Source organism: Sceloporus occidentalis, unplaced genomic scaffold (assembly GCF_023333645.1).
Source record: "Sceloporus occidentalis isolate IW3139 unplaced genomic scaffold, rSceOcc1.0.p SCAF_57, whole genome shotgun sequence".
NCBI lineage: Eukaryota > Metazoa > Chordata > Lepidosauria > Squamata > Phrynosomatidae > Sceloporus > Sceloporus occidentalis.
Window position 1 is genome coordinate 5,179,285 of NW_028317037.1, and position 27,415 is coordinate 5,206,699.

Below are 27,415 nucleotides of genomic sequence, written 5' to 3' on the forward strand. Positions count from 1 at the left end.
ATCTATCTGTCTGTCTGTTTGTCTGCTTGTCTGTCTGTCGGTTTGTCTATTCATCTCTCTATTTATCCCTCTATCTATCTATCTATCTATCTATCTATCTATCTATCTATCTATCTATCTGTTTGTCTATCAATCTATCTATCCCTCTATCTATCTATCTATCTCGTCATTTATCTATCCATGTCACTCTCTATCTGGCCATCTATCTATCTGGCCAAACACCACGAGTGCCTAACGACTATCCATCTATCTATCCATCTATTTACCATCTATCTATCCATCTATCTATCTGGCAGAAGACACCCTGAATACTTAACTGAAGGTGGATTCTGACACTGTATACTGTATTGGCTGTGAGTCATCTGGAGCCAAACAGCATGAAGTGACCTCTGCAGTTGGTTTGCATCATGCCTTGGGCTCTGACTCTATGGCAGTCTCACAGGAAATGATGCCAACTGTCAATCAAAGTATTTTGCACATTTTTAATGGAATATTTTTTCAACAGTCCTTTGACTATTTGCTGATTCCCTCAAGGCAGTCCCCAACCAGTCTCTTTGCTAGCTGCTATAAGTAAGGATACAATTGTTCCATGGATTTAGGGTATCTGGAACAGGATCATGCTCGGGTCACTCACACCAACTTTATTAATTTACTGTCAAATAGGGAAGGGTAAATGGGGGCTAAATCTGGGGGTAACACCCTCCTCTCTTAACTCTGATTTTCACTTATCTGTCATTGTCCTTCTTTACAGAAGAACTTGTGAGTCAAGAGAGAGTTCACACAGGACAGAAGCCATATAAATGCCAGCATTGTGGGAAAGGTTTTTCTCAGATGTCACACCTTTTGGAACATCACAGGATCCACACAGGAGAGAAGCCGTACAAATGCCAGCATTGTGGGAAAGGTTTTTCTTCCAAGTCAGTCCAAGTGAGGCATCAGAGAGTCCACACAGGAGAGAAGCCATACAAATGCCAGCATTGTGGGAAATGCTTTTTTTCAAAGTCATGCCTAGTGTTACATCAGAGAGTTCACACAGGAGAGAAGCCATACAAATGCCAGCATTGTGGGAAAGGTTTTTCTCAGAAGTCAGTCCTAATGACACATCAGAGAGTCCACACAGGACAGAAGCCATACAAATGCCAGCATTGTGGGAAATGTTTTTCTTGGAAGTCATACCTAGTGATACATCAGAGAGTCCACACAGGAGAGAAGCCATACAAATGCCAGCATTGTGGGAAAGGTTTTTCTCAGAAGTCAGTCCTAATGACACATCAGAGATTCCACACAGGAGAGAAGCCATACAAATGCCAGCATTGTGGGAAATGTTTTTCTCGGCAGTCAAGCCTAGTGATACATCAGAGAGTCCACACAGGAGAGAAGACATACAAATGCCAGCATTGTGGGAAAGGTTTTTCTTTGAAGTCAAACCTAGTGATACATCAGAGAGTCTACACAGGAGAGAAGACATACAAATGCCAGCATTGTGGGAAAGGTTTTTCTTTGAAGTCAAACCTAGTGAGACATCAGAGAGTCCACACAGGAGAGAAGCCATACAAATGCCAGCATTGTGGGAAAGGTTTTTCTCGGCAGTCAAGCCTAGTGATACATCAGAGAGTCCACACAGGAGAGAAGCCATACAAATGCCAGCATTGTGGGAAAGGTTTTTCTCGGCAGTCAAGCCTAGTGATACATCAGAGAGTCCACACAGGAGAGAAGACATACAAATGCCAGCATTGTGGGAAATGTTTTTCTTGGCAGTCAAGCCTAGTGATACATCAGAGAGTCCACACTGGAGAGAAGCCATACAAATGCCAGCATTGTGGGAAAGGTTTTTCTTTGAAGTCAAACCTAGTGAGACATCAGAGAGTCCACACAGGAAAGAAGCCATAGAAATGCCAGCAGTGTGGAAAATGCTTTTCTCGGAGGTCAGGCCTATTCAATCACCAGAGAAGCAACATAGGAGAGAAGCAACACAAATCTAAGCAGTGAACAAACATTTTTTTTGTAAAGAAGGAATACAAAAATATTTTTTTCAATCCAGCGGTGCTAAGAAAAGGCCCTTATGATTTTATTTGTAAGGTTTTTCTGTCAATATGTCTGTTTATGTTTGAAATTTATGTTTTAAGTTTAGGTTTTAATTTCTATAATATAGATAATTGCTTTGGGTTATAAATTTGGCTGGGGATTATGGGTCGTGGTTTAGGTTAGTTTAGATGGGGGGGCTAGGATTTGTTGCAGCTAGCTAGAATAGCAATGATCGCATTCGGAATTTGTGGGATGTTGGCTGAAGAAAGTTGGGGACTGGTAGTAACAGAAAGGGATCTAGCTTCTTGGAATTTCTTTGGCAGGGAGAGATTGTGCATGTGAGAAGGATGGCAAAGTGGGGCTGGGTAATAGTGGGGATAGATGGTGGGAATTGTAGGTGGGGGCTAGGTTTGGTAGAAGGTGGAGTTTTAGGTTTTGGGGTTTCAATATATTCTTTGGCTTGGGGAGGGCAGTTCTGGCTTAAATACTGATTTTCTGACTATGTGTTTTCAATAAAGTTCTTTGCTATTTCAACACACTGGACTCTTTGATGCGTAGAAGTTGTGAATTTGCACAAAACTGACCCTTTCTTCGCTCCTCAGTCCTCAGCTCCATTCCCAGCCATAAGAACAGCAGAGACAAACACACATCTATCTATCTCTATCTATCTATCTATCTATCTATCTATCTATCTATCTATCTATCTATGTGTGTATATACAGTATACACAGAGAGACAATTTCCAAAGCAGAGCTTTCCTTTCCTGCCTTTCCTGGGCTCCATTGTGGCCTCTTCAAAATCTCCTCAAAAGAAGGAAGGAAGGAAGGAGGGAGGGAGGGAGGGAGGGAGGGAGGGAGGGAAGGAAGGAAGGAAGGAAGGAAGGAAGGAAGGAAGGAAGGGGAGGCTGCTGAAATCCCGGTGCACTCCTTTCCTTCCCTCAAAGGCCGCCAGTGGGATAAACAACAGCAGCAGTAAAGCCCTGGTGATCTGTATGCATGATTAGAAGGGGCCTTTGGATGTATGTGCACATGCGCAATCTCCTACCTGAAGCATTGCTGCCCTCACAGTCTGTTCTGAGGGATGGAAATGGGGGACAACCCTCGTTCGTTTAGAGCAGTGATGGCGAACCTATGGCACGTGTGCCAGAGGTGGCACTCAGAGCCCTCTCTGTGGGCACACATGCTATCGACCTAGCACAGAGTTTGACAGAGTTTCTTACTAGAAAGCCAGAGGGACGTGGCACTTTGCAATAAATAAGTGGGATCCGGGTTGCAGTTTGGGCACTCGGTCTGTAAAAGGTTCTCCATCACTGGTTTAGAGGAATGGCTGGAAGGTCTTCTGGGGACCCTGGGGGTTATAAGAAGGAAGGAAGCCCCTCTTCTTCCTCAAAGGAAGTGGGCCTGCCAGGCCTCCTCTCCCTCTTTCCTTTCCTGCCTCCTCCTCGGGGGATTCCTTGGGCCCAGGTACTTGGGGGGTTATTATGAGAAAAGACGTCAGGAGGGACCCTTGGAGAAAGACATGGCCATGGAGGGGATCAGGATCCAAATGTAAAAAGGGCTTTGGGGAGCCTTCTCCCTCCTGGAAAGTGGGGCAGAGGAAAGACGCCTCTCCCCATTCTGATGCCTCATTTGGAGAATATTTTGTGCCAAATAAAGAGCATCACACAGGATAGCATTGGAAACAACATTTTTCGGGTGGGAGGAGTTTTCCCTGGGGTCTCGGGGAGGGGGCTCTGTCTGGGAGGGAGAGAAGAGCCCCAATTTAGGACACAGCCAAGAGAAGGCAGACGGAGGAACCCAAAGACCCTTCTGGGGAGAGGGACACCCTCCTGGCAACCTGAGAACTAGGCTTATTGGCCCACAGGATCTGGATTTTCCTTCACAACAACCCTGCAAAGGAGGACCAGCAGAAAGACCCTGAGCCCCAGAAAGATTACCCCCCTCCTGGTTCTGGGAAAATGCTGCAAGGGCCTTGGACCCCCTTGAAGGGATGTAGGTTAAAGGATGAGAAGGAAGGAAGGAGGGAAGGAGGGAAAGTGCCAAGGGAAGAGAAGCATAAAGGGACTGCTGAAGTGGGGAGGGGAGCATCTGGGACCTGATCCAGAAACCCACCTCCCAGAACGCATTGTTAGAGCCTACCACAGCTCACTGTGATGCTTTGAATGATCATTTCGCAGATAAAATCTCTCACAGAAGAACCAACTTCTACGATGCCAGCATAAGATGATGATGATGATGATGATGATGATGATGATGATGATGATGATGATGATGATGATAGATTTATTTCTAGGCCGCCCGATCATGGAGAAACAGGACAGGTTACAACAATAAAATACATCGATGTTACAATAAAATCCAAGAGAAATCAATCCCTATGCCCCGATCCCAATACAAAAACTGGATTAAACAATGATAGTATAAAAACAGGAAAACAGTAAAATCATTTGATTCAAATTGTAGAGGCTATAGGTCAGGTGTCCAGTGACTTTGTGAGTAAGATCATACTGGATCAATTTGAATCTGTGAGCACTGAGGATGGGGACAAGCTCCTTGGAAGTGTGAAGAAGACAACTTGCCCCCTCGACCCTTGCCCTTCATGGCTGGTCCTCCAAGGAGGAGATGCACTTAGGACTCTCCTGAGCTATATCATAGATGCTTCTCTTAGGGAGGGCTATTTTCCATCTTGCTTAAAAGAAGTGGTGGTACGGCTACTTCTGAAAAAGCCCTCCCTAGATCCCTTGGACATGAACAATTACAGACTGGTCCCCCATCTTCCATTTCTAAACATGGTGATTGAGAGGGCAGTTGCTCTTCAAGTCCAAGTGGTCTTGAAAGAATTAGATTGTCTAGACCCTTTTCAAATTGGCTTCAGGATGGGATATGAAGTCAAGATTGCTATGCTCACTTTAGATGATCTCCGCTTGAGTATCGACAGGAGAAGTGTGACCCTATTGATGCTTTTGGACCTCTCAGTGGCTTTTGATACTATTGACCATGGCATCCTTCTGGAACGCCTGAGGGAATTGGGGATTGGAGCAATGCATTGCAATGGTTCCGGTCCTATTTCTCAAGCAGATTCCAGATGGAGATGCTTGGGGACAGTTGCTACTCTAAAAGGGAGCTTAAATCCGGCGTTCCTCAGGGCGCCATCCTATCCCCAATGCTATTCAACATCTACATGAAACCGCCAAGAGAGTTCATCTGGAGGCATGGGGTGGGTGCTATCTGTATGCTCATGACATCCAGAGATATCTCAGTGTCAACTAAAGAAGGCATCTCCCCTCTGAATGAATGTCTTGAGGCAGCAATGGGCTGGATAAGGAAAGAAAAGAATGAAACTGAATCCAGACAAGACGGAGGTGCGTGTTGTTGGAGATCCTAATCTGGGTATGGAGGTCTGTCAACTGGTCCTGGATGGAGTCACACTTCCCCTAAAGGACTGTGTTTGCAGTTTGGGGGTGCTCCTGGATCTATCTATCCAGTTGTCAGATCAGATAGATGTGATGGCCAAGAGTGCCTGTTATCAGCTTCAGTTGATACGCCAACTGTGTCCCTTCCTGGAACCCGAAGACCTACAAACTATGGTGCATGCGCCGGTAACCTCATGTCTTGACTTCTGTAATGTGCTCTACATAGGGCTACCCTTGTATCAAGTCCGGAAACTTCAACTAATCCAAAATATGGCAGCAGAGAGGTCACTGGAAAATCTAGAGGTGACCACATCACACTTATTCTAACATCTCTTCACTGGCTGCCCATTAATTTCTGGGGACAGTACAAGATCTTGGTTATAACCTTCATGGCTTGTGTCCAGCTTATTTACAGGATTGCCTTCTCCCATATAATCTGCCCCACACACTGAGGTCCTCTTGTAAAAGCTTACTGCAGCCAGCAATAACAAGGCTCCATGCAGTTACCCAGAGGACTTTCTCTTCTGTTGCTCCCAGTTTATGGAATAGCCTCCGGAAGAGATCTGATATATCACCAGTCATGAAGGTTTTAAAAAGGCGATCAAGATGTATATCTTCCAGCAGAGCTTTCCAGATTAACATTACAGCAATCTCCTACTAATTTAATAAATTGTTCAACAACTGCTCTAAATGCCTGCTCTATTTTTAATAATTGTTTTAATAATTGCTTAAGATTTAATTGTATTTTATTCTGGATGGAAGGAATTGGGAGGGTTTTGGAAGCAACAATGGTAAGTTGCTACAGTATTTTACTGATGTGTTTACTGTTAGCTGCTTTGATCTGTTTGGAGAAGCACAACAACAACAACAACAACAATAATAATACAATGATTTGATAAATAACCAAGGCAATATGATTAAATTTAAAACATTAGAGGAAATAAGAGAAGAAGGTAAACAATGTAATTGGCTTATTTTCCAGCAAATAAGGGAGAGGTTTTTGTTGGATATGAAAACATATGGAATAGAAATAATTAGTACAGAAATATTAGGAAATGTGCTTTCTATCGGGAAAGGTTCACTTGTGGGGAGATTGTATAAAATCCTGTTAAAACATGAGATGGAATCTGAAGTGGTTAAAGAAAACATGATTCAATGGCCAAGAAATCTAGGACACAATATTGAGATGGAAGAATGGGAGTTAAGTTGGAAAAGGAGGATAAAATACACAGCTTCCCAAGCCCTAAGGGAAAACTACTAAAAAAATATTTTAAACATGAAAATATACCTAAATGACATAACGTTGGTTTTAATCGTGACTGTCTGAAGCATTGAATTAATTGGGGGGAAGAGAGTTCAGTAAAAAGTTTGGGGTGGATTTAATGTTCTCCTGCCCTGACCTCCGTTACTTTAAGGATAAATTCTCAGTGGGAAGGAAAAACTAACTCTCTTTGCAAGACAGCCATATGCGAAGACGCTGCCAAACTCTAAAACACCATGGAAAGTGCATAGGCTTCTTCTGTTCCTTGTCAGTTAGTTCCAGGTCGTCGTCTGATTCTATGAGATCCATGTTCCTGTAGCCATGCCAGTAAGATCCCAGCGGCAAATGTGAGTCATCCTCCAATCCGCATTCAACATCCAAATGGGCTGCTTTGACTCCGTAGGTCAGAGAAAACCTCTCCATTTGAACAAAGAATAGAAAGATGAGGTGGTGCCCCTTTTCCATATTGCGGCTTGTCTCCTAAGGCCAAGAACCTATTGCATAAAAGTGTCCCAGACTCACTTGGCTCCCTTCCTCTGGGTCAGAAAGAATTGTCTGGTTCACGATCGCCGTCTCTTCTTCATTTTGCATGATGCCTTTCTCATTCATCTTAAGGCCAGACAATTTTGTGGAGGGACCTTTCTTCTTTCCAAGTCCTTTGTCTGGAGAAGATTTTTTTTAAAGTATAAGAACAGTCTAACAAATAAATACAATTTTACCTGAGCAAATTAAGTGAAACTCAGAAGAAGCATCATAGGATATATCAGGCAGAACTCTCTTCATCATGTAAACCTTTAACAGGTTAACTAGTGGTCAAGTTGAAGGCAGTTCTTCATTGGTCTGTGTTCAAAGGAGGTTTGTCATAGGCCACCTCCACCATAAAACTGTGGATGAAAAAGCCCACCAGCCTATATGCCTAGAAAAGAAATTGAGGGCACCTTCCTGGTAGGATTTTTCTTGATCTGCCTCCCAAATAATACGTCTTCTGTGAAAGATTACAAGCCTTGTGTTTTCTAAGGAGCAAAGCTGTGTCTAAGTATGGCCATGGAAGAGGTTCATACATTTCTAAATGGGGTTGAGAAAGTGGAAGGAGACACAGTTTTCTCCTTCTCTCTTCTTGCTTGATCTTGGGGTCATTTAGTGGAGATGGGAAATTCAGGACAGACAACAGCAAAACAAAAACCACATTTCACACAGTTCATGTAAACTTTGCCAGACTGTGACTTCCATATTTTTGGGGCATTGAATTTCCTCCAGGTTTTCATCCATGGGGCTGGAGCCCATTTCCAAAATAGAGTCAGCACCAGAGAGAGCTCAGACTAAAAGACAGAGCAGATTCACCAACCCACTAACATGGAAGTCTCCATTCACTACTGTCTATGTGATATAACTCCAAGCCATTGTCCTCCAATGTCCTCTTTCCCTCCCAGTTAACATTTGTAGATTATCCCTTGCAGATCTTGGAGAACGAACTTCCAACCGAAGGAATAGCAGTATCCTTATTTTACTAGTATGTGTTCTTTTTTTAAACAACGCTTTTGTTCATTCTTTATTTTGTATCCTAAGCCACCTTGAGACCCATCCATGGGAGAAAGGTGGGATGAAATTTAATAGATAACACAACCATACAGTTCAAAGAATGTGCAATAGGAATGGATGAATAAGAAGGATGCTTTCAGGTGAGATCAACCAGTCCAACTTGTGATGCCTTCACAAAGCAGGAGTAGGTTCCACTGTAAGGAAGACAGTATTCAAAACACTAACATAAAATAGGAAACAGGCAAAGTAACCCAGAGAAATGCTCTTGTCCTGAGGTCTCTCCTCCTTCTCTCAGCCTCAACTGACTCAACTCCCTCCTTGGCCAAGATTCTCAGTTCTTTCCAGGGAAACCAACCAAAGAAACACATTCTCCTTGGTTCCATCTGACCACTTCTCCATGAGTCCAATTACATGGGTTGCATTTCTCTTAATAGGATGATTTCAATTGCTTTTTAACCTTTCACAGTCAGCTCTCAGGATCCATAGATTCTGCATTTCAATATATCCTCCAAAAGCCAACCTTGATTTTACATTTTATGTAAGGCACATCATACTACAAACCCATTGTTTGTAATAGGACTTGAACATCCAGGGATTTTGGTTACTTCGTGGGGTCCTGAAACCAAACCTCAGCAGATACTGAGGTCAAACTGTAAATAATGTTCAAATTCTTTTAGTTTTCAGAATAAACAACCATACAATCAATAAAATTACAATTCAAACATACATCACACTTGTTCTTATTTTTGTTCTTATTATTGCCATCTACATCTTGCTCCTTCCTACCTCCTTTATTCTTTAAACCGCATGTGAAGACTAGATTGGGTGGAGAGGCTGAGGGGAGAACATCTATCTATGCAGAGCAGCCGGGGTATCGTTAACAATAACAGTGTCAGTGACAGAGAAAAGTCTAATCTGGAAAGGCCTGCCGAAAGAGATCCATCTTAACAGCCTTTTAAAAGGCTTCTAAGGTGGTGATGTGATGGATATCTTCCAGCAGGTCATTCCAAAGCCTAGGAGAGGCAGAAGAAAAGGTCCTCTGGGTTGTTGTATCCCAGGGGTAGGCAACCTTTTTGAGCCAGGAGCCGGGTTGCTGTCCCTCAGAAAACTAGGGGGCAAAAGCCAAATAAATAAATAAATAAATAAATAAATAAATTTTTAAAAAACTAATTGAATAAATAAACTGGGACAAATGTAGGACAAAATTTTCAAATGGAGGACACTTTTTTTAAATGGAGGACACCCAAAAAAATTGCTGATTTTTTAAAAAATGTTAATATACATTTATGTTTTGGAGACTTCTATAGACAATTGCCCCCCTTGCCCACCGCTTGCCCCCCTTGCCTGACGCTTGCCCCTCCTTGCCCACCTCCTCCTGATAGGCCAATGGCCCCACGCCCTCACGCAAGAGGCCAAAGGCTCTGGCGGCAATCGGCAGCAGAACCGGGCGGGGGCCAGTCCCAAGGCCTTGCCGGGCCGCATCCGTCCCGTGGGCCGCAGGTTGCCTACCCCTGTTGTAGCCAATCTAGCCTTCTTGGGCTTCAGGAGACTTTTTCCAGTGCGAGAGGATTGTGTGGAAGAAGGCACTCCTGCAAGTAGTCAAGACCCAAGCCATGAAGGGCTTTAAAGGTTACAACCAAAGCGTTCGATTCTGTTAGGTGGGATTTTATGTTTTGCTTACTAAAAATTATGAACATGGGAAATAACTTTGTGAGGAATGTGGAGGAAATATATTCTAAACAAACGGCAAGATTAATATTAAATGGGGAACAATCAGAAGATTTTGATATTAAGAGAGGAACAAGGCAAGGCTGCCCCCTCTCCCCCCTCCTGTTTATTATAATACTGGAATATTTGTTAAATAATATTAGGAGAAATAAAGAAAGCAGGGGAATTAGAGTAAAAGGAAGAGAACTTAAAATACAAGCGTTTGCGGATGACTTGTTGGTTATAGTGGAGGAACCCCTCCGGCATGTGGAAAGTTTGATGAAGGAATTAAATGTGTTTGGCAGGTTATCTGGCATTAATATAAATAGAGAAAAGTCTAAAATAATCACTAAAAATATGACTAATATTGAGAAAGAAATATTGCATAAAAAACGGGATGTGAAGTGACTAAAAAGGTCAGATATTTGGGAATATATATTTCGGATAATAATATGAATCTATACGATAATAATTACAAAGAAATGTGGAGCAACATCAAGGGAAAATTAAATAAATGGAAGTATCTAAATCTATCGTTACTGGGAAGAATTAACGCCATCAAAATGTCAGTCCTACCTAAGATTCTATATCTTTTTTCAAATTTACCAATTAATATTAATAATAAAACAATAGATCAATGGAATAAAGATTTAAAGAACTTCATTTGGAAGGGGGGCAAAGCCAGAATTAAATGGAACTGTTTGAAGGAAAGGAAAGAAAATGGAGGATGTGCGCTCCCTGATCTTAAACTATATAAACAAGCCTGGAATCTGAGCTGGTTGGAGGAGTGGATTAGACTAAAAGATAAAGATATATTAAATTGGGAGGGTGCGGATCTTAGGTATGGCTGGCACGGATATCTTTGGTATGGTTAATAGAGACTTCTATAATAATCCGATAAGGAGGGCCCTGATGAACACATGGAAACTAATCAAAAATAAGTTTTATATAAATGTGCCGGCATGGGTTTCAACTCAGGAAGCCTTCGCTAACAGATGGGATAAGCAAGATGAATGGATAACATATAAGGACCTGCTTGATGTTAAAGATGGTAAGGAAATATGTATCAAAACTAGGGATGTGCTTTCAGGAGAAGGGAAAAATCTAAATTGGTTTAGTTATTACCAAATAAAAATGAGATTTGATAATGATAAGAAAGTAATAGGAATTGAGACAAAATTATCAGAATTAGATAAACTTCTTTTGGAAAATGAGGGGAAAAAGATAACTAAATATTATAATATTTTAAGGCAAAGAGACTTAGGCCTGTTCCAGACTGCCAAAATAAAGCTGCTTGGGGTCTCTTTGGAGGTATGCTATTTAAATGATGCTTGGGTCCTAAGAGTCCAGAGGTCGTGCCAAAGCCACACTCCATTCCTAAGCACAGGAGTGCAGCTTTGATGCAGCTTCCAGATTCTTTGGATGCATGCATCATTTAAACAGCATACCTCCAAAGAGACCCCAAGCAGCTTTATTTTGGCAGTCTGGAACAGGCCTTAGAGATGGAACCGATCAATCAATACATGGTGGATTGGGCCAGGGACTTTGGAAGAGAAATCCCCATGAAGGCATGGGAAATGGCGTGGAAAAGGACAAATGGTTTCACAAAATGTTTGGATTATAAGGAGAACTTCATTAAGATCAGTCACAGATGGTATTAAACCCCGGCAAGATTGAAAAGAATGTTTAAATTAGAGAGTGATAAATGTTGGCGATGTCAAAAGGAAAAGGGGTCAATGGGGCATATGTGGTGGGGATGTGAAAAGATAAAGCCTTTCTGGAACAATATACATGATATAATCCAACAGGTATTTAATATTAGTTATAAAAAGAAACCGGAGATTTATTTACTAAATATGACTTATTTTGTGAAAAGAGAAGATGAAAGAAGATATTGGAAAATAATTTTATATATGATAACGTCAGCAAGATTAATCATAGCTAAACATTGGAAAGACTCCGAAGAGCTGCAAACTGAGGAATGGTTGTCAAAATTAAATAACATCAAGCAGTTAGATTTGATCTCATATAGACTTGACGAGGATAAAAAAGAGAAAATGCAACTGGAATGGGAAAAATTAATGTTATTTTTGCAAAAAAGATGGGGTTAGGAGGAAAGACTGGTCGAATGGATAATATAAATGGATGTAGGTCACTATTAAAGAAATATTTGTGTGTGAAGTGGAAAACGAAATATTTATGACCAGGGAAATATAAAGCTCTTTTGGTTTTTCTTAACAAGGCTACAGATAGTTAAAGATGTTGGGAGAATACATAAAAGACTATGCAACACAAATTGTTTGGCTTCTTTTTATTTTTCACCTCTTTAAGGGTTGTATATAAGATTAGCAAGAAGGTATATAGAAAGATGTTAGTAGTATAAAGAAGATTTGCAAAGACAGGAAGTTATTAAAAAGGTTTTTTTTGTTTGATGTGAAACAGTAAATAGATACTGTGTAATATTGAAGTATTGCTACAATGTAATATTGTTCAATATGGTTTATTGTGTAATAATATGCTATGTAGTATTTTTTCTATGTAAAATTAATAAAAAAATAATTAAAACAAATAAATAAAGGTTACAACCAACACCTTGTATCTTGCCTGGAAACTAATGGGAAGCCAGTGGAGGGATTTAAGATCCGGTGTAATGTGGGCAGTTCTAGAAACTACAGACTACAAATTCCATGATTTCACTGGATGTAGCTATAAAAATTGAATTCGGACCAGTGTTGCATGCAATGTAGTGTTCTAGAGCACTTGCCCCCATTCTATAGGAAGGGCGATGTGTCCTTACCCACAGAGGACACATTTTCATAGGTTTCCATCATCACCTCGTTGTACAGAAATTCCTGCTTTGGACTCAAGAGTGGCCATTCCTCCTCTGAGAAGAACACTGCCTCATCTCAAAAGGTGATCTGCAATAGAAAATAGCCTTCGCTGAAAGACAGAGGATTGTAAATAACAGCCCCATTGCTTCCTAGTCAGTCAAAGTCCCAATGGCTCCACCACAAAAAAGGAGGTCTGGACACTAACCTTTCCGGAGGTCTTCTTTCCTCCAGTTTCTTCCACAAAGGAGGAATTGAGGGTCCTTTATCTTCTCTCCCTTCCTTTGGAAGCATCTTGGTTCTTTCCACACCTGCAGAAAATACAAAGTGTTTTTATGTGCACATATTTATTGCAATCTTTCACGGACCACTGAAAATACAATTCAACAGCGCTAAGGGCAAATCAAACCTGAACCTTCCCTAAAATTCAAAATAAATCCATTGGAAAGCAGGATATAAATTAGTGATTATATTATTATTATTATTATTATTATTATTATTATTATTATTATTATTAGTCTCGTCTCCAAACCCTCAGAGAGAGAATCTAGTGAATGCTGAAATACTAAGACAGTTCACTGGGCCTTTCGGGGCGTAGAGACCAGCATCATTAGCTGGCATGAGGGCGAAGATGGCGTCTGCACAGCACACTCCCTGGCTCTTCCCGCATGCTGGTTTGACGCTGCACACTGCACCACATTGCAGGTGACGACACAGTGTTCCTCTGGCGCTACATCCAGATGACGCAGTGCCAAAGGAGTGCAGAAAAGTCACACCATTGGTGAATATGGCACTTTCCCCCCGGCACAGAAAGGGGCTCCTTTTTGCACCACGGAAAGGCTACATCAGGGCCACAGCGTAGCCTTATCATAATGCAAAAAGGAGTTGCAAAAAACAGCATGTTTGCCCTGGCCCTGATCTGGCGCTAAAAGGGGCAGCTTGTACATCCCCTTAATTTCCAGAAAATGGGTCTAGGATTGGAGTCCTAGGGTTGGCCCCAGCCTTCATCACTCCAAAGATGTCAATAGGAGGAGGGCTGGGTAGGGCTCATGTGTCTGATTGATTTTAATGGGTCTATTTTTTATTTTTTTCTTAAAATAAGCTACATAAAATCATACTGTATAGATAGACAGCAATAACAACAACAACCCAATAAGAACCATAGCAATCACAATATTAAATGTCTATATTTAATGTTTCCCATTGCCTTCTTCTAAGGCTGAGAGAGTGTGACCCAGTCATCCAGTGAGTTTCTGTGTTGGAGCTGAGATTCAAACCCTGATCTCCAAAGTCATAGTTCCACTATGCTCAAACCACTAGGTGACATTGGCTCCTACAACATGGACATCGTTTCACTGGGCCATTGTATGTCATGGACTTGGCCCAGCTTCCTCATCCATGGAGGTCAGCCTGAGATCACAATGGGATAGTCTCAATGCTTCAGGCAAAGAGCATCAGACTGAAGTCACAATGGGAGAGTCCCAATGCTTCAGGCAAGGAGCATCAGCTGCCCTCGGTTCGCCTCTCACATCTTCCTCCTCCGTATCTTTAACTTGGGCACCATCCACTTCATAAGGTCCTTTAATTCCTTTATGTCTTCCTCCATTCGATAAACGTCTACCTGGGGTTCTTCTGTCCTAGGGCGGCTATCAAGCGACTCCCCCACTGCCAGGTCCCAGGCTGTCACTCTGCCCCCGATGGCCTTCCTTTCCCCAGTCTGGGGCCGGAAACCCAAATCCTCCAGTGGTGGCCTGGATGGTGTGAGCTTCAGGAGGTTTCCCAGTCTTGGGCTTGGCCCCTAGTTCCTCTGAAGAAGCCACCACCAGACTCTCCAGAACCACCGGGTTCTCCAAGGACTCTTCTTGTTCCTGGGTCTCCATTGGAGTTAAAAGTGTGATACTTTGCAATCGGTGAGATCTGGAGTCAGTCCTGTGCTCAAAAATAAATCTCATTTGAAACAAAAGAATCTTTATTGATGAATCCAGGCAGAAACATCCATTAACACCTTTTTGCAAAGTCTGAAGTCCAAAGGAACTTGCTCCCTTCTTAACCCACTCAACCCCTCCCTAAGCCAGCCCCCAATTCCCAAGCTAAAGCAACACAAGCGGAGGTTGCATAGATACCAAGGTTGTCTATACTTCCCTTCCCTTCTCCCAGACAGCCTCATCTTGCAGAGTGGTCTTCCCAAGCCAGCTTCACTCCTCCTTGAGAACCATCTACAGCTGCAACCCCATCCCTCTCTCCTTCATCTAAAAGCCACTACATCTGTCCTTCTATCATTTTCCATGATGTGCTTTCTATAACCCATCACTCTACACTACCTACTATGAACTACAACTATAACTCCTACTTTAATAACCAAACTCTAATATTTTTACTCTTTATGACAGAACTCTTATACACTAATTCTGACACACAATGGGCCAGTCTTAATCCTTCAGGTATACAGCACCAGTCTGAAGTGACAATTCTCCTGTCTCATTCTTTCAGGCAAGGAACATCAGCCTGAGGTTGCAATGGGCCAGTCTTAATCCTTCAGGTAAAGAGCACCACCCTGATGTCACAATATTACCGTCTCAATTCTTCAGGCAAGGAAACTAAGGCTGAGATCAGAACTAACGGCGCGCGCCTCTGCCAGCCTTCTGTAGAATTTAAAGTTGAGACTCCTCCCAGCAGTGACTCCCAGAATGCAATAATTCAAAGTATAAGGTTTGTGCTTATTATATTTTCATATGGTATCATATTATGTGGAGATTGATAGGGTTTTATATTATAGATAGCTATCTATATAGTTAAGCCATAATGTTAATGAAAACCGTTGTGTGGCTGAGTTCTGTGGTCCAAGGCCACAGGTGCAGTGGTTGAGAAAAGGCACATGAGAGCTTAATTGCTTTTAGAAAAGTGCCAGAATCCCAGATGGGAGGACACTGCGCAGAAAAGGGTGGGAGAACGCTGTGCGGGAAAGGGCTATCCAGTCAATTAGCTTTATTGGTGAATGGAGTGCGGTGGATTCATATGGTTATAAAAGGGATATGTTGATACTTTCATTCCTAAAAAAAACCTCACTTCCATTAGTACTGCCTTTTGTGTTGCAAGAGGGGCTGCAATTAAGACCCTGACAGATATATCTCTCCCCATCCATTCACCCTGCTATTCCAAAAGGGCTGGAGAGCATACCAAACCAACCACAGAACCTTTCCCTGCTCTTGTGTAACTCCAGGTCATTAAAAAATACAACGCAGATAGTCCAGGATTTCCTACTGGTCGAAGAGGCTGACCTGGCTTGTTTCACGGAGACCTGGCTGGGTGATGACAACTCAGCCACCTGGGCTCAGGCCCTTCCAGCCGGGTTCTCCATCAATGAGCAGGTAAGGGGACGTCGCTTTGGTCCATGAAGACAATCTTGCTTTGGCCAAGATCCCTATCCGTAAGATGGACCACATCGAATGTATTTGCCTCAGCTTAAAGACTAGGGAAAGTCTGGGGATTCTGTTGGTTTAATGTCCACCCTGTTCCTTAACAGACTCCCTAGCCAAGCTGAGACAACTAGTCACTGAGCTGCTGCTGGAGTCACCTAGGCTTTTGGTCTTGGGCGATCGCAACATCTCCTCGATGCCCCTCCTCAGCATGCACAGGGATTGCCAGGGCCTAGGTACTGCTGCTGCTTATTCAGCTAAGGCCTTTGTGGGAAAAGAAGGTATGCGTTGGGGGTTCAGCGGCCTCCTCTTCCTTCCCTCCTTTCCTCCTTTGAAGAGACCGCAATAGAGCTCAAGGTGCAGAGGGAAAGGCAGGAAAGGAAGGCTCTGCTTTGGAAATCAAGCTCTCTCTATGTATCTTCTATTTCTGTGTATGTGTTTGCCTCTGCTGTTCTTATGGCTGGGAATGGAGCTGAGGACTGAAGAGAGAAGAAAGTGTCCATTTTGAGCAAATTCAGACCTTCTGTGCATCAAAGAGTCCAGTGTGTTGAAATAGCAAAGAACTTTATTGAGAACCCTTAGGAATTCAGTGTTTGAGCCAGAACTGCCCATTCCAAGCAAATACATTAAAACTTCAAAACCTAAAACTCCACCCTCTTCCAAACCTAGCCCCCACCTCCAATTCCCATAATCTATGCCCCAAAGGTAACAAGCCCCTCTTTGCCATTCCCAGAAACTAGACCCCTTTCTGTTAATACCGGCCTCCAACTTTCTTCAGCCAACATCCCAAACATTGCAAAAGCTATCATTGCTATAACTATTCTAGATAGCTGCAACAAATCCCAGCCCCCCAACTAGCAAACCTATACCATGACCCACAATCCCCAGCCAAATTTGTAACCCAAAGAAACGATCTATACTATTAGCAAATAAAACCTAAACTTATCGAAATACAACTTTAAAATACAAACAGACATATGGACAGACAAACCTTACAAACAAAATCACAAGGGCCTTTTCGTAGCACCTCTGAATTAAAAATATATTTTTTTGTATTCCTTATTGGTAAAAATAATGTTAGTTCACTGCTGGGATTTGTGTTGCTTCTCTCCTGTATGGCCTCTCTGATGTGTCACTAGGTTTGACTTCCGAGAAAAACATTTCCCACAATGCTGGCATTTCTATGGCTTCTCTCCTGTATGGCCTCTCTGATGTCTCACTAGGATTGATTTACGAGAAAAGCATTTCCAACAATGCTGGCATTTGTATGGCTTCGCTCCTGTGTGGACTCTCTGATGTGTCACTAGGTGTGACTTCTGAGAGAAAGATTTCCCACAATGCTGGCATTTGTATGGCTTCTCTCCTGTGTGGCCTCTCTGATGTGTCACTAGGATTGATTTACGAGAAAAGCATTTCCAACAATGCTGGCATTTGTATGGCTTCGCTCCTGTGTGGACTCTCTGATGTCTCACTAGGTTTGACTTCCGAGAAAAACATTTCCCACAATGCTGGCATTTGTATGGCTTCGCTCCTGTGTGGACTCTCTGATGTGTCTCTAGGTTTGACTTCCGAGAAAAACATTTCCCACAATGCTGGCATTTGTATGGCTTCTCACCTGTGTGGACTCTCTGATGTCTCACTAAGTCTGCCTTCAAAGAAAAACATTTCTCACAATGCTGGCATTTGTATGGCTTCGCTCCTGTGTGGACTCTCTGATGTGTCACTAGATGTGACTTCTGAGAAAAACATTTCCCACAATGCTGACATTTGTATGGCTTCTCTCCTGTGTGGACTCTCTGATGTCTCACTAGGTCTGACTTCAGAGAAAAACATTTCCCACAATGCTGGCATTTGTATGGCTTCTCTCCTGTGTGGACTCTTTCATGACTGACAAGTTCTTCTGTAAACAAGGAAAATGAGAGACAAGACAATCTCAGCGTTAAGAGAGGAAGATGTTACCCATACATTCAGCTCCACGTTCACCCCTCCCTATTTCAGATTAAATTAATAAACTTGGTGTGAGTGACCCTGTTCTGGATACCCCCAAATCCATATAATGATTGTATCCTTACCCATAGGAGCTAGCAAAGAAGAGATTGAGGGAACTTTCATGAGAAAATAACTGGAATCAGAGAGTTAGGCTGGTGAAACATATTCCATTAAATATATGTAAAGATATTTTGATTAAAAAGTGGCATCATATCCTGTGAGACTGCCATAGAGTACAGAGTCAGAGCCCAAGGGATGATGCGACCTAACTGCAGAGGACACTTCATGCTGTTTGGCTCCAGGAGGTGACTCCCAACCAATACAGTATACAGCTCACATGCGGATTGGTGTAGATTGGACCAGAGTTGTATGTACAAGAGATGATGAAGTTGATGGAAGTCAGAGAGGAGAGCTGGCAAATATTTGTATTATTTTGCAACTCAAAATAGAGAACCTACAAGTATTTCGATGAAATCAACTGCGTTTGTGTCTTATTTTTAAGTGAAAAGTGGCCAGTGCTTTGCCAATATCTATATCTGGACATCTGTTTCCATACTCTGCTATGTTATTCTTGGCTGCATCTGGGAGCATTACCCTCAGATTGTGCTGTATATCGGCTTGTGAATGTGATCAGAATTCAGAGCCAAGAAGGACCAAGATCCAGTGTGCTAATCCTTTTTGTCTGAGATTATTATTATCAAGCACCCATTACATTCAATTTGGTTTCAAACCATTCTCTCCCCCAGGAATCTTTCTAAAGCAATTTAAACGTTTTTGAACACTCGGTTTCTGACCCCAAGAAACAATCACAGTATAAATATCTACCCAGACTGGCTGTTCTTTTACGTCAGTCCAATTACAGACAGACAGTCTGTCAGTTTACATTGCTAAACACCTCAATGCACTCACCAGCCCCACTTGCCTTTGGAGTTACTGACTTCTCTCCCCTTTCTGGACCCTCAGCAATTGCAATCAAGATCCATCTAGGTAAAGTTTTACCATTAGCAAAGCCTCACACTATTCACCACTCCCACCTTTGTTACCTAGTTCGGGTGTGTATGTGTGTGTGTGTGTGTGTGTGTGAACACTTATATCTGTATGTGCGTGTGTATGCGGGTATTTTGCTTTCCCCCTAAATAAAACATAAAAACCTATTTCAAATGCCTTTGAAGTTCTCTGTGCTTCCAGGCCTAGTATAGTTGGGCTGAATTCCAAGGTCGCTCTTGCCCCAACCAAATTATATGTCTGCTTTCAGCTAAGTACCAAATTCTCCCTAAAAGCATAGCACTTGCGGGTGTCTTCCCCAGACTTCAGCATTCTGGGTAACAAAGGGCCTCTGGAATCAACCATGGAACTAAGCAAGCTCAGGTAGGAAAAGAATCCTAAGAGAAAAATGTAGGTTTTGTGTCCCTCTTTCCTCCCTTCATAGGTATCGCTCATAATTGCTAAATGCAACCCCTAAATATGTCTGAAAACAAAGATTTGAACCAATTCTCAGAGGTTCTCTCAAACCAGTTCATAAAATCTGTCAGGTTTGTGGCTGGCTCCCAATCCCCAAGACCCCTCTCCTTTGGTGTCTCTCCAATAGTGCCTCACTAAACTTTGCATTCAGATATTCTACAGGATGTTGCTATCACAATTAAACTACGCTTGAACGGGATATAGGACTCCTAGTAGACCACCAGTTGAACATCGGCCAACAGTGTGATGCGGCAGCTAAAAAGGCCCATGTGATTCTAGGCTGCATCAATACGAGTATAGTTTCTAGATCAAGGGAAGTAATAGTGCCACTCTATTCTGCTTTGGTCAGGCCTCACTTAGAATAATCCTGTGTCCAGTTCTGGGCCCCACAATTCAAAAAGGATGTTGACAATTGGAACATGTCCAGAGGAGAGCAACCAAAGTGGTGAAGGATTTGGAAACCATCAAGCCCTATGTGGAGCGACTTAGACAGCTGGGAATGCTTACCCTGGAGAAAAGAAAGTTAAGAGTGGATATGATATCCTTGTTTAAATATCGGAAAGAGTCGTATTGAGGATGGAGCAAGCATACTTTCTGCTGCTACAGAAAAAAGGAGACACCACAATGGATGCAAGCCAGAGGGAAAGAGGTTCCACCGAAATATTAGAAGGAACTTTGGGACAGTAAGAGCTCTTCGACAGTGGAATATACTCCCTTAGAGTTTGGCAGAGTCCTCTTCTTTGGAGGTCTTTAAACAGAGGCTTGGAATGTGTATTCCTGCATGGCAGAAGGGGGTTGAACAGGATGGCCCTTGTGGTCTATTTCAACTCTAGTTCTAGTGGAATCATAGCAACATGATAATTAAGCATAAAGGCGACTTCAGTCTTCATAGAAAAGACAATGGATTCCAGTTCCTTACCCACAGAGGCCACATTTTCATAATTCTCCATCATCACATAACTGTACATCAGTCTCTGCTTGTTTGTTAACAGTTTCCATTCCTCCTCAGTGAAATATACAGCCACATCTGCAAAGGTCACCTGCAACAGAAAATAGCCCTTATCCAGAAACTGACTAAGGAAAAGGGGAGGAAAGCACATGGTGCATCCAAATATTATTTCATCACTTCACAATTCAGTCCAGGAAATAAACTTTAAATTCTATCAGCAATAAAGAAGCTACTGCCTTTGAGAACCAGTTTGTCTCGAATTCTTTCAATATAATATACAATATAATAAACAATGTAATTTAGGCCATGGCTGGGATATTGAGGATGGATTAGGACACTAACTATCCCAAAATATATAGTATATTTAGCCACAAAAGAATTATGGGGCATTTAGCCATTTCTTGCCAAATCTCAGAGGCAAATGTTATTTTTAATAAGGGCCAGTGGGCCCACCCCCAATTTAGATCCAGAGACATTCTCCCATATCCCCAATATTTCACAGATTGGAAAAGCAAGTCACATGTGGACAAGCAATCCAGAAGGTGGTGAGGATGGTCAAAGTTGTTTATGAGGAAGATCACACAAGCTAGGAAGGGCACAGCAGTTTGCTTTTGCTTCAGCCTCCTGGGAAGGGCAATATCCTGCCTCCTTCTTTCCTCTCCTCTCCCCACTTTTGAGTTGATGGGATGCAAACTGAATGGCTCTCGGGATTTGAAGTGAGCTGAGAAGGGGGAAAGTGGGAGGAGGAGGAGAGAGCAACCGGGACATGTTTGGAAGCCCCTGAAAAAGTGGGGTGACAGAGGATTAACCAGGACTGTCTCTGCTAAATTGGGAGCTTATGTTCTCCGCTTGCTTTCATGAACTGGCCCAGCAGTGACACAGATGAAACTAATACTCAAGAACCTCGACTCACCAAAGAGTTCTTGTACTTCTGCATCCTCTTTCTCTGGGAGCCCAACTCCCTCCGCTTGGCCTCTGTGTCGGCCATCAGGTGGGCAAGGGTCCTGGTGGTCTTGCACTTGGGTCACTTCCAGCAAAAGGTGCCCCAAAGCTGTGTCCAAGGGGGCCAAGATAAAGTTCCTGCGAGAAGAAAGCAGAGATTCAAAAAAGGATGCAAATTGGATCTCCTATAAAGAATCAATGCAAATAGATAGAACTGGTTATAGAATAAGACATGAGAAGATCCTAATGATCAGGGTTATGATCTTTCATGGTTCTTTTACAGACAATTAAGAAAGCTCTTCCTAATGGATAAAAAACAATACGGTATTGGTAAATCAGACTCTGATCTAGAACAGGAAATAATGTTGAATAAAGATGCCTTATTAGCAAGATTTTATAATTGTATTCTTAAAAAATCTATACAGAAGACGAAGTTATTAAAGAAAATACGATCAGATGGTCTCAAAACTTTGGTTTTGCAATTGAATTAGACCCTTGGGAATACACTTGGAAAAACAGATTCAACTATACTTGAAGCCAAAACATCAAAGAGAGTTATTATAAAACATTTTTGATGGTATTTAACACCAGAGAGAAAAAGAAAGATGTATAAGAATTGCAGTAATTCATGTTGGAAATGTGAAAAGGAGCAGGGCTCAATCTATCAAATGTGGTGGACTTTGGGAAAGAGATACAACTTTGGAAGTTGATTTATTTTGAAATTAAGAAATTTCTAAATATATCTTTTAAATTCTCAGCTGAAATTCTTAATATAATAGAACAATCCATAGGAAAAAAAAACATGGTAAAATATTATTTTATATGTTGTCATCTGCAAGAATAGTGTTTGCTCAGAGATGGAAAATTAAGAAATACCTTCAAAAGAAGATTGGATATTTAAGCTTCTGGACATGATGGAAATGGACAAACTCTCAAGAGGAATTAGAAACGAACCGTCAAATTTATATAAAGGAGACTGGAATAATATAATTGAATACCTCCAGAAGCATGGAGGGAAAATGCTACTTTAGAGACAGAACTAATTTAAGTTGAAGTATTTTAATTTATTCAAAGAAGACAGCTGTAAAACAGAAGTATGTTGGGAGGTTAAAAACCCAATGATGTTGAGTTTAATCTAATGAGAGCGATTTTGTATCAACTGTTTTACAATTTAAATGAGGATTGAAAGAGAAAATAAATGATTCATAAGGATAAGTAGAACAATATATATTTGCTTTTTACTTATTAACAGATAATTCAAAAATGAATGAGATAGAAATAAAAGTTAGTCTGGTAGTTTGGAAGCAGCGGATGGTAAATGCAAGTAATAGGTTTGTCTTTAACCGCTCAGTGCTATGGACTCCTGGGATTTTGCCTTTGGACACTTAGCCTTCTCTGCCAGAGAGCTCTGGTGCCACAATGAACTACAAATCCCAGGATTCCACAGGATGGAGCCAGGAGAGTTAAAGCGGTTTCGAACTGGATTATTTCTGCAGTGCAGATAGAGCCAGAGTCGGTTGTAAAAGGGCAGAAGCACCCAAGTCTTGTTTTTACCTTCCTAATAATGGGTTTCCTTTAAAAGAAATAAGCAGTCTGCTTTTCTGTCTAATCCTTAATTTCGTTGTTCTTGTTTGTTTCTATGTTTATTTGGTCATATGAAATGGTCTGGTCTGTCTCCTTACTTCTTCCCTGAAAATCTCTTAATAAGGAAACTGGGGAGACTTTTAAAACCTCCCAAAGGAGCCACTTTTGGCCTTGTTTGGGGGGCAAGCCTCCTCTTAGAAGCCAAAGATTCATGTTTGTGAAGAAGAAGAATAAGGCTTGTATGAAAACTCTCCTCCCCATTTCTGATTTTAAAACCTATGTTCCTCAGAAGGAGCAGAGCTTTGTAATAAGAAAACCCTCTCAGAAAAGAGACACACTTCCTTCCTTTTGGCCCAAGGAGCCTGGCCTCCTTCTGACTCTGGAGCCTCAGGAGAGAAAGAGAGGACTCTGTTCAACTGAGGCCTCAGAGAAGGTTCCGGAACATTATTCCCCACAGTCACAAGCAAAACAAAATGGCCACCAAGACACAAAATGGCCACCTCCACCTCAGCGCTTGGCAGTTGGAGGCCTCAGCACAGCAGTGAACCCTACCTCTTCCAGGACTTGTCCCTCTCCTTCCTTCCTTGTCTCTCTCTGTCCCCTTCTCACTCTCCACTCCTCTCTCTCTCTCTCTCTCAGTCCTTCCTTTCTTGTTTCTCTGTGTCCCTTTCTCACTCTCTGCTCCTCACTCTCTCTTCCGCGCACAGAGCTAAATAGAGAGGCAGAAGCTCCTCCCCTTCTTCATTCTGGCCAATGAGGGCAAAGGAGCTGGAAGACCCGCCCCCTGCCCCACCCTCACAGGCTCCTCCTGCAGTTAATATGGAAGAAGTCAGGAGGGACTGAGGGACCCTGGAGCCCCAGCCACACGGACACTGGCCAAAGGCATACATTCCCAAAGCCTAAGACCCATGAAATGGCAGCCCTATGCAGGGCAGGACCCTCCTCTTTCTGGCCATGTGGATGCTGGGAGATCCAGTCCAGGAAATACACTTTAACTCCTATTGGCAAGAGAAAAGGCTACTACTGCCGTTCAGATCCACTTTGCCCCAAATCCTTTATGAGGCCAGAACCCCCTTTGTTAGGAAGCGAACCCCGAATATCTCAGGAAGGCTCTCTATCTCCCAAGGCCCCCTCCCTCCAGGACCCCCTTCCTCTCTTCCCTTCAGTCTCTCTCTCTCTCCCCTGAAGGCCTCAAACTGACAACTGCCAAGCACTCAGGCAGAGGGGCCATTTTGTGCTCTGGCAGCCATTTTATGTTCTAGTGGCCATTTTGTTTTCCAGCAGCCATTTTGTGTTCCGGAGGCAATTTTGTGTGCTATTTGTGACTGTGGAGAATAATGTTCCAGAACCTTCTCTGAGGCCTCAGTTGAACAGAGGCTTCTCTTTCTCTCCTGAGGCTCCAGAGAGAGAAGGAGGCCAGGCTCCTTGGGCCAAAAGGAAGGAAGTGTGTCTCTTTGTGTGTCTTTTGTGTCTCTTTTCTGAGAGGGTTTTCTTATTACACAGCTCTGCTACTTCTGGGGAACATGGGTTTCAAAAGTGATCAGAAAGGGAAGATAGTTTTAATACAATCCTTATTTTGCTTCTTCACAAACATCACACTTTGCCTTCTAAGACAAGGCTTGTCTCCCAAAAAAGACGAAAAGTACCTCCTTTGGGAGGTTTTAAAAGTCTCCCCAGTTTTCTTACTCAGAGATTTTTACGCACGAAGGAAGTTGACAAACCAGATCATCTCATATTACCAAGAATGAAAGAAACAAATATAGAAACAAAAAACAAAAATAAGGATTAGACAGAAAAACAAAGTGCTTATTTTTTGAAAAGGAAAACCATTATTAAGAGGGTAAAAACCAGACTTAGGTGCTTCAACCCTTTTACAACCAGCTCAGGCTGTATCTGCCCTGCAGAAATATTCCAGTTTGAAACTGTGTTAACTCTCCTGGCTCCATCCTGAGGAATCCTGGGATTTGTAGTTTCTTGCAGCACCAGAGATCCAGAGCCACCCCAAGATAAGCCTCTCCAGGGCTCTCTTGGTCCTCCTTTGCCTGCGAATACTGACTATCTCAGGGAGTCGCTATAATAGATCATCAGGAAAACCTTTAGGTATTGTGAATGTATAGTATAAAATTTATTCGGTCATTGACCAACAAAATCACAACATATAAATATGGAAAGTCACAATAGAAATTCATAGATTTCTATACACGATTATGAACATTAACATCATACACAATTATACAAGCATTAAAATCATAAATAAAAGCAAAGGCTCTTACCATTTCAAAAAATAATTAAGGCAAATCTGGTGCCAACCGCCAACTCTCCTAGGATTCTCCTAAGATCATACGGTCTATACAAAATTGGCTTTGTTAGTTCCCAGTGCCCTTGCGTTAAAACTTTATGTCTATAGTATGCACAGATTTTGAGGCATAAGCAAAGTAAGGCGGCAACTTAGATGGTAAACAGCGGATATCATATTCTAAAATATTATGATCCCAATTTTTTGTTGACAAACATTGAACTCAGACATGTCCAAGGTCGAACTTCGTTACTTCCTAGGTTCTTCCCTAAATGTCTTAACCTAACAGATTTACAGACTTGCCTATGTTAGTTCCCATTTACCATTTGGGGTCGGAGTTTACATACAATGTAACAGAACTTTGCTACCCTAAATACCACCTCGGGTACCTGGCTATTTAGTAAATTGCTGATGTAAAAAGCGTCAGAGTGACCAGGGTATTTTCCCAACAAGGGGGCAATCAACTGGAGACGGATATCTTTGTAAAATTGACAATATAAAAAAACGTGCTCAATGGTTTCAATTACACCCGTGTCACATGGGCAAAGACGGGATTTATAGGGCACTCTTTTAAACCTGCCTTCCAATACTGCTGTAGGTAAAGCATTGAACCGGGCCAGGGAAAAAGCTCTCCTGAATTTAGGCAGTATTGTTAATGTTGGGGAATCCTTGTCAGCGCAACTGCTGGGGTCCAACAACCACTGTCAGCAACTCAAACGAGTTCTGGGGTTAAATCAGACCCTTGGAGCAGAGCTGGCAAATTTCCAGAAGCAGAAGCGTGGCTCCAAGGTCCAAGTTGGGATGACAGCAACTGGATGTCTTCCAGGAACTGCAGCAATGCAGGAACCTCCGGGGACACACAGCAAACCGATGCTATAGCTTCTTCTGATAAACCACCAGAGAAACTAAGTCTCCCAAAGTGCTCTTTATTCACAGTGCTATTATACAAAACTAGATCTCTAAAAACTCAAAAACATACCAATCCAACTCCTTCTACTAACCCATAAGCTACCCCTTGCAACCCCTGGGTTTATATACTCTCCAGACCATGTGGTCTCCCAAACCCAGTGAGTTCAGGTGTATAACCATGTCATGTGTCTCCTGTGCAATCCAGACACATGGTTTCATCAGCCATGGCTACGTGCACTTGGGCACTGAAGTATCCTTGAGCCAATGAGCTTTAGCTGTGCTGATCAGCCTTGCCACTCTGCTGAATGCTCATGGTCACACACACACATCAAGCATTTCCCTGCGTGCTGTGTTTTAACCCTTCAAATCCCTGACAATCCTGTTGGGGTCACCTCTGACTTTAGGGACTTTGCAATCTCCATTATGGGTTTCCTGAAGGCCTCAAACTGCCAACTGCCAAGCGCTGAGCAAAGGCAGCCATTTTGTGTTCCAGCGGCCATTTTGAGACTGTCCCATTGTGACTTCAGTCTGATGCTCTTCAGCTGAAGCATGGATACTGTCCCATTGTGATCTCAGGGTGATGCTTCTTGCCTGAAGGGTTGAGACTGGTCCATTGTGACTTCAAGTTCGTGCATCTTACCTGAATTACTGAGACTGGCCTATTGTTGTGATCTCAAGCTGATCCTCCTTTCCTGAAGGATTTAGATGGGACTATTGTCACTTCAGACTGGTGCTCCATACCTGAAGGAATGAGACTGGCCCATTACCTCAGGCTGATGCTCGTTGCCTGAGAGATTGAGACTGTCCCACTGTGATTGCATTCTGATTTTCCCAACCTGAAGGATTAAGATGAGACTATTGTGACGTCAGGCTGATGCTCCTTTCCTGAAGATTGAGACTGGCCCATTGTGATCTCAGCCTCAAGTACCTTCCTTAGAGATTGATATGGGACTATTATGAGTTGAGGCTGGTACTCTTTACCTGAAGGATTGAGAATGGCCCATTGTGACTTCAGGCTGAGGCCCCTTGCTTTATGGACTGAGACTGGCCAATAGACGGGACTATTGTGATTTAAGTCTTGTGCTACTTACCTGAAG

General features: G+C 42.5%; 1 protein-coding gene across 1 annotated transcript; it reads right to left on the minus strand.

Moving 5' to 3' along the window:
* Positions 1-16,773: 16,773 nt before the first annotated feature.
* Positions 16,774-21,816, minus strand: LOC149287768 (uncharacterized). The gene is made up of 3 exons (XM_089492477.1): positions 21,501-21,816; positions 20,558-20,678; positions 16,774-18,088 (listed from the first exon to the last, which is right to left on the minus strand). The coding sequence occupies exons 1-3, from the start codon at positions 21,573-21,575 to the stop codon at positions 17,370-17,372; spliced, it is 915 nt and encodes a 304-aa protein (XP_089348603.1). The 5' UTR covers positions 21,576-21,816; the 3' UTR covers positions 16,774-17,369.
* Positions 21,817-27,415: the final 5,599 nt, after the last annotated feature.

Coding starts and splice junctions, on each gene's coding strand:
- LOC149287768 (XM_089492477.1), bottom strand. CDS start 21,575: ATGGCCGACACAGAGGCCAAGCGGAGGGAGTTGGGCTCCCAGAGAAAG. Junction 20,679..21,500: donor AGAAGTACAAGAACTCTTTG/GTGAGTCGAGGT, acceptor TTTCTGTTGCAG/GTGACCTTTGCAGATGTGGC. Junction 18,089..20,557: donor TGAAAATGTGGCCTCTGTGG/GTAAGGAACTGG, acceptor CCTTGTTTACAG/AAGAACTTGTCAGTCATGAA.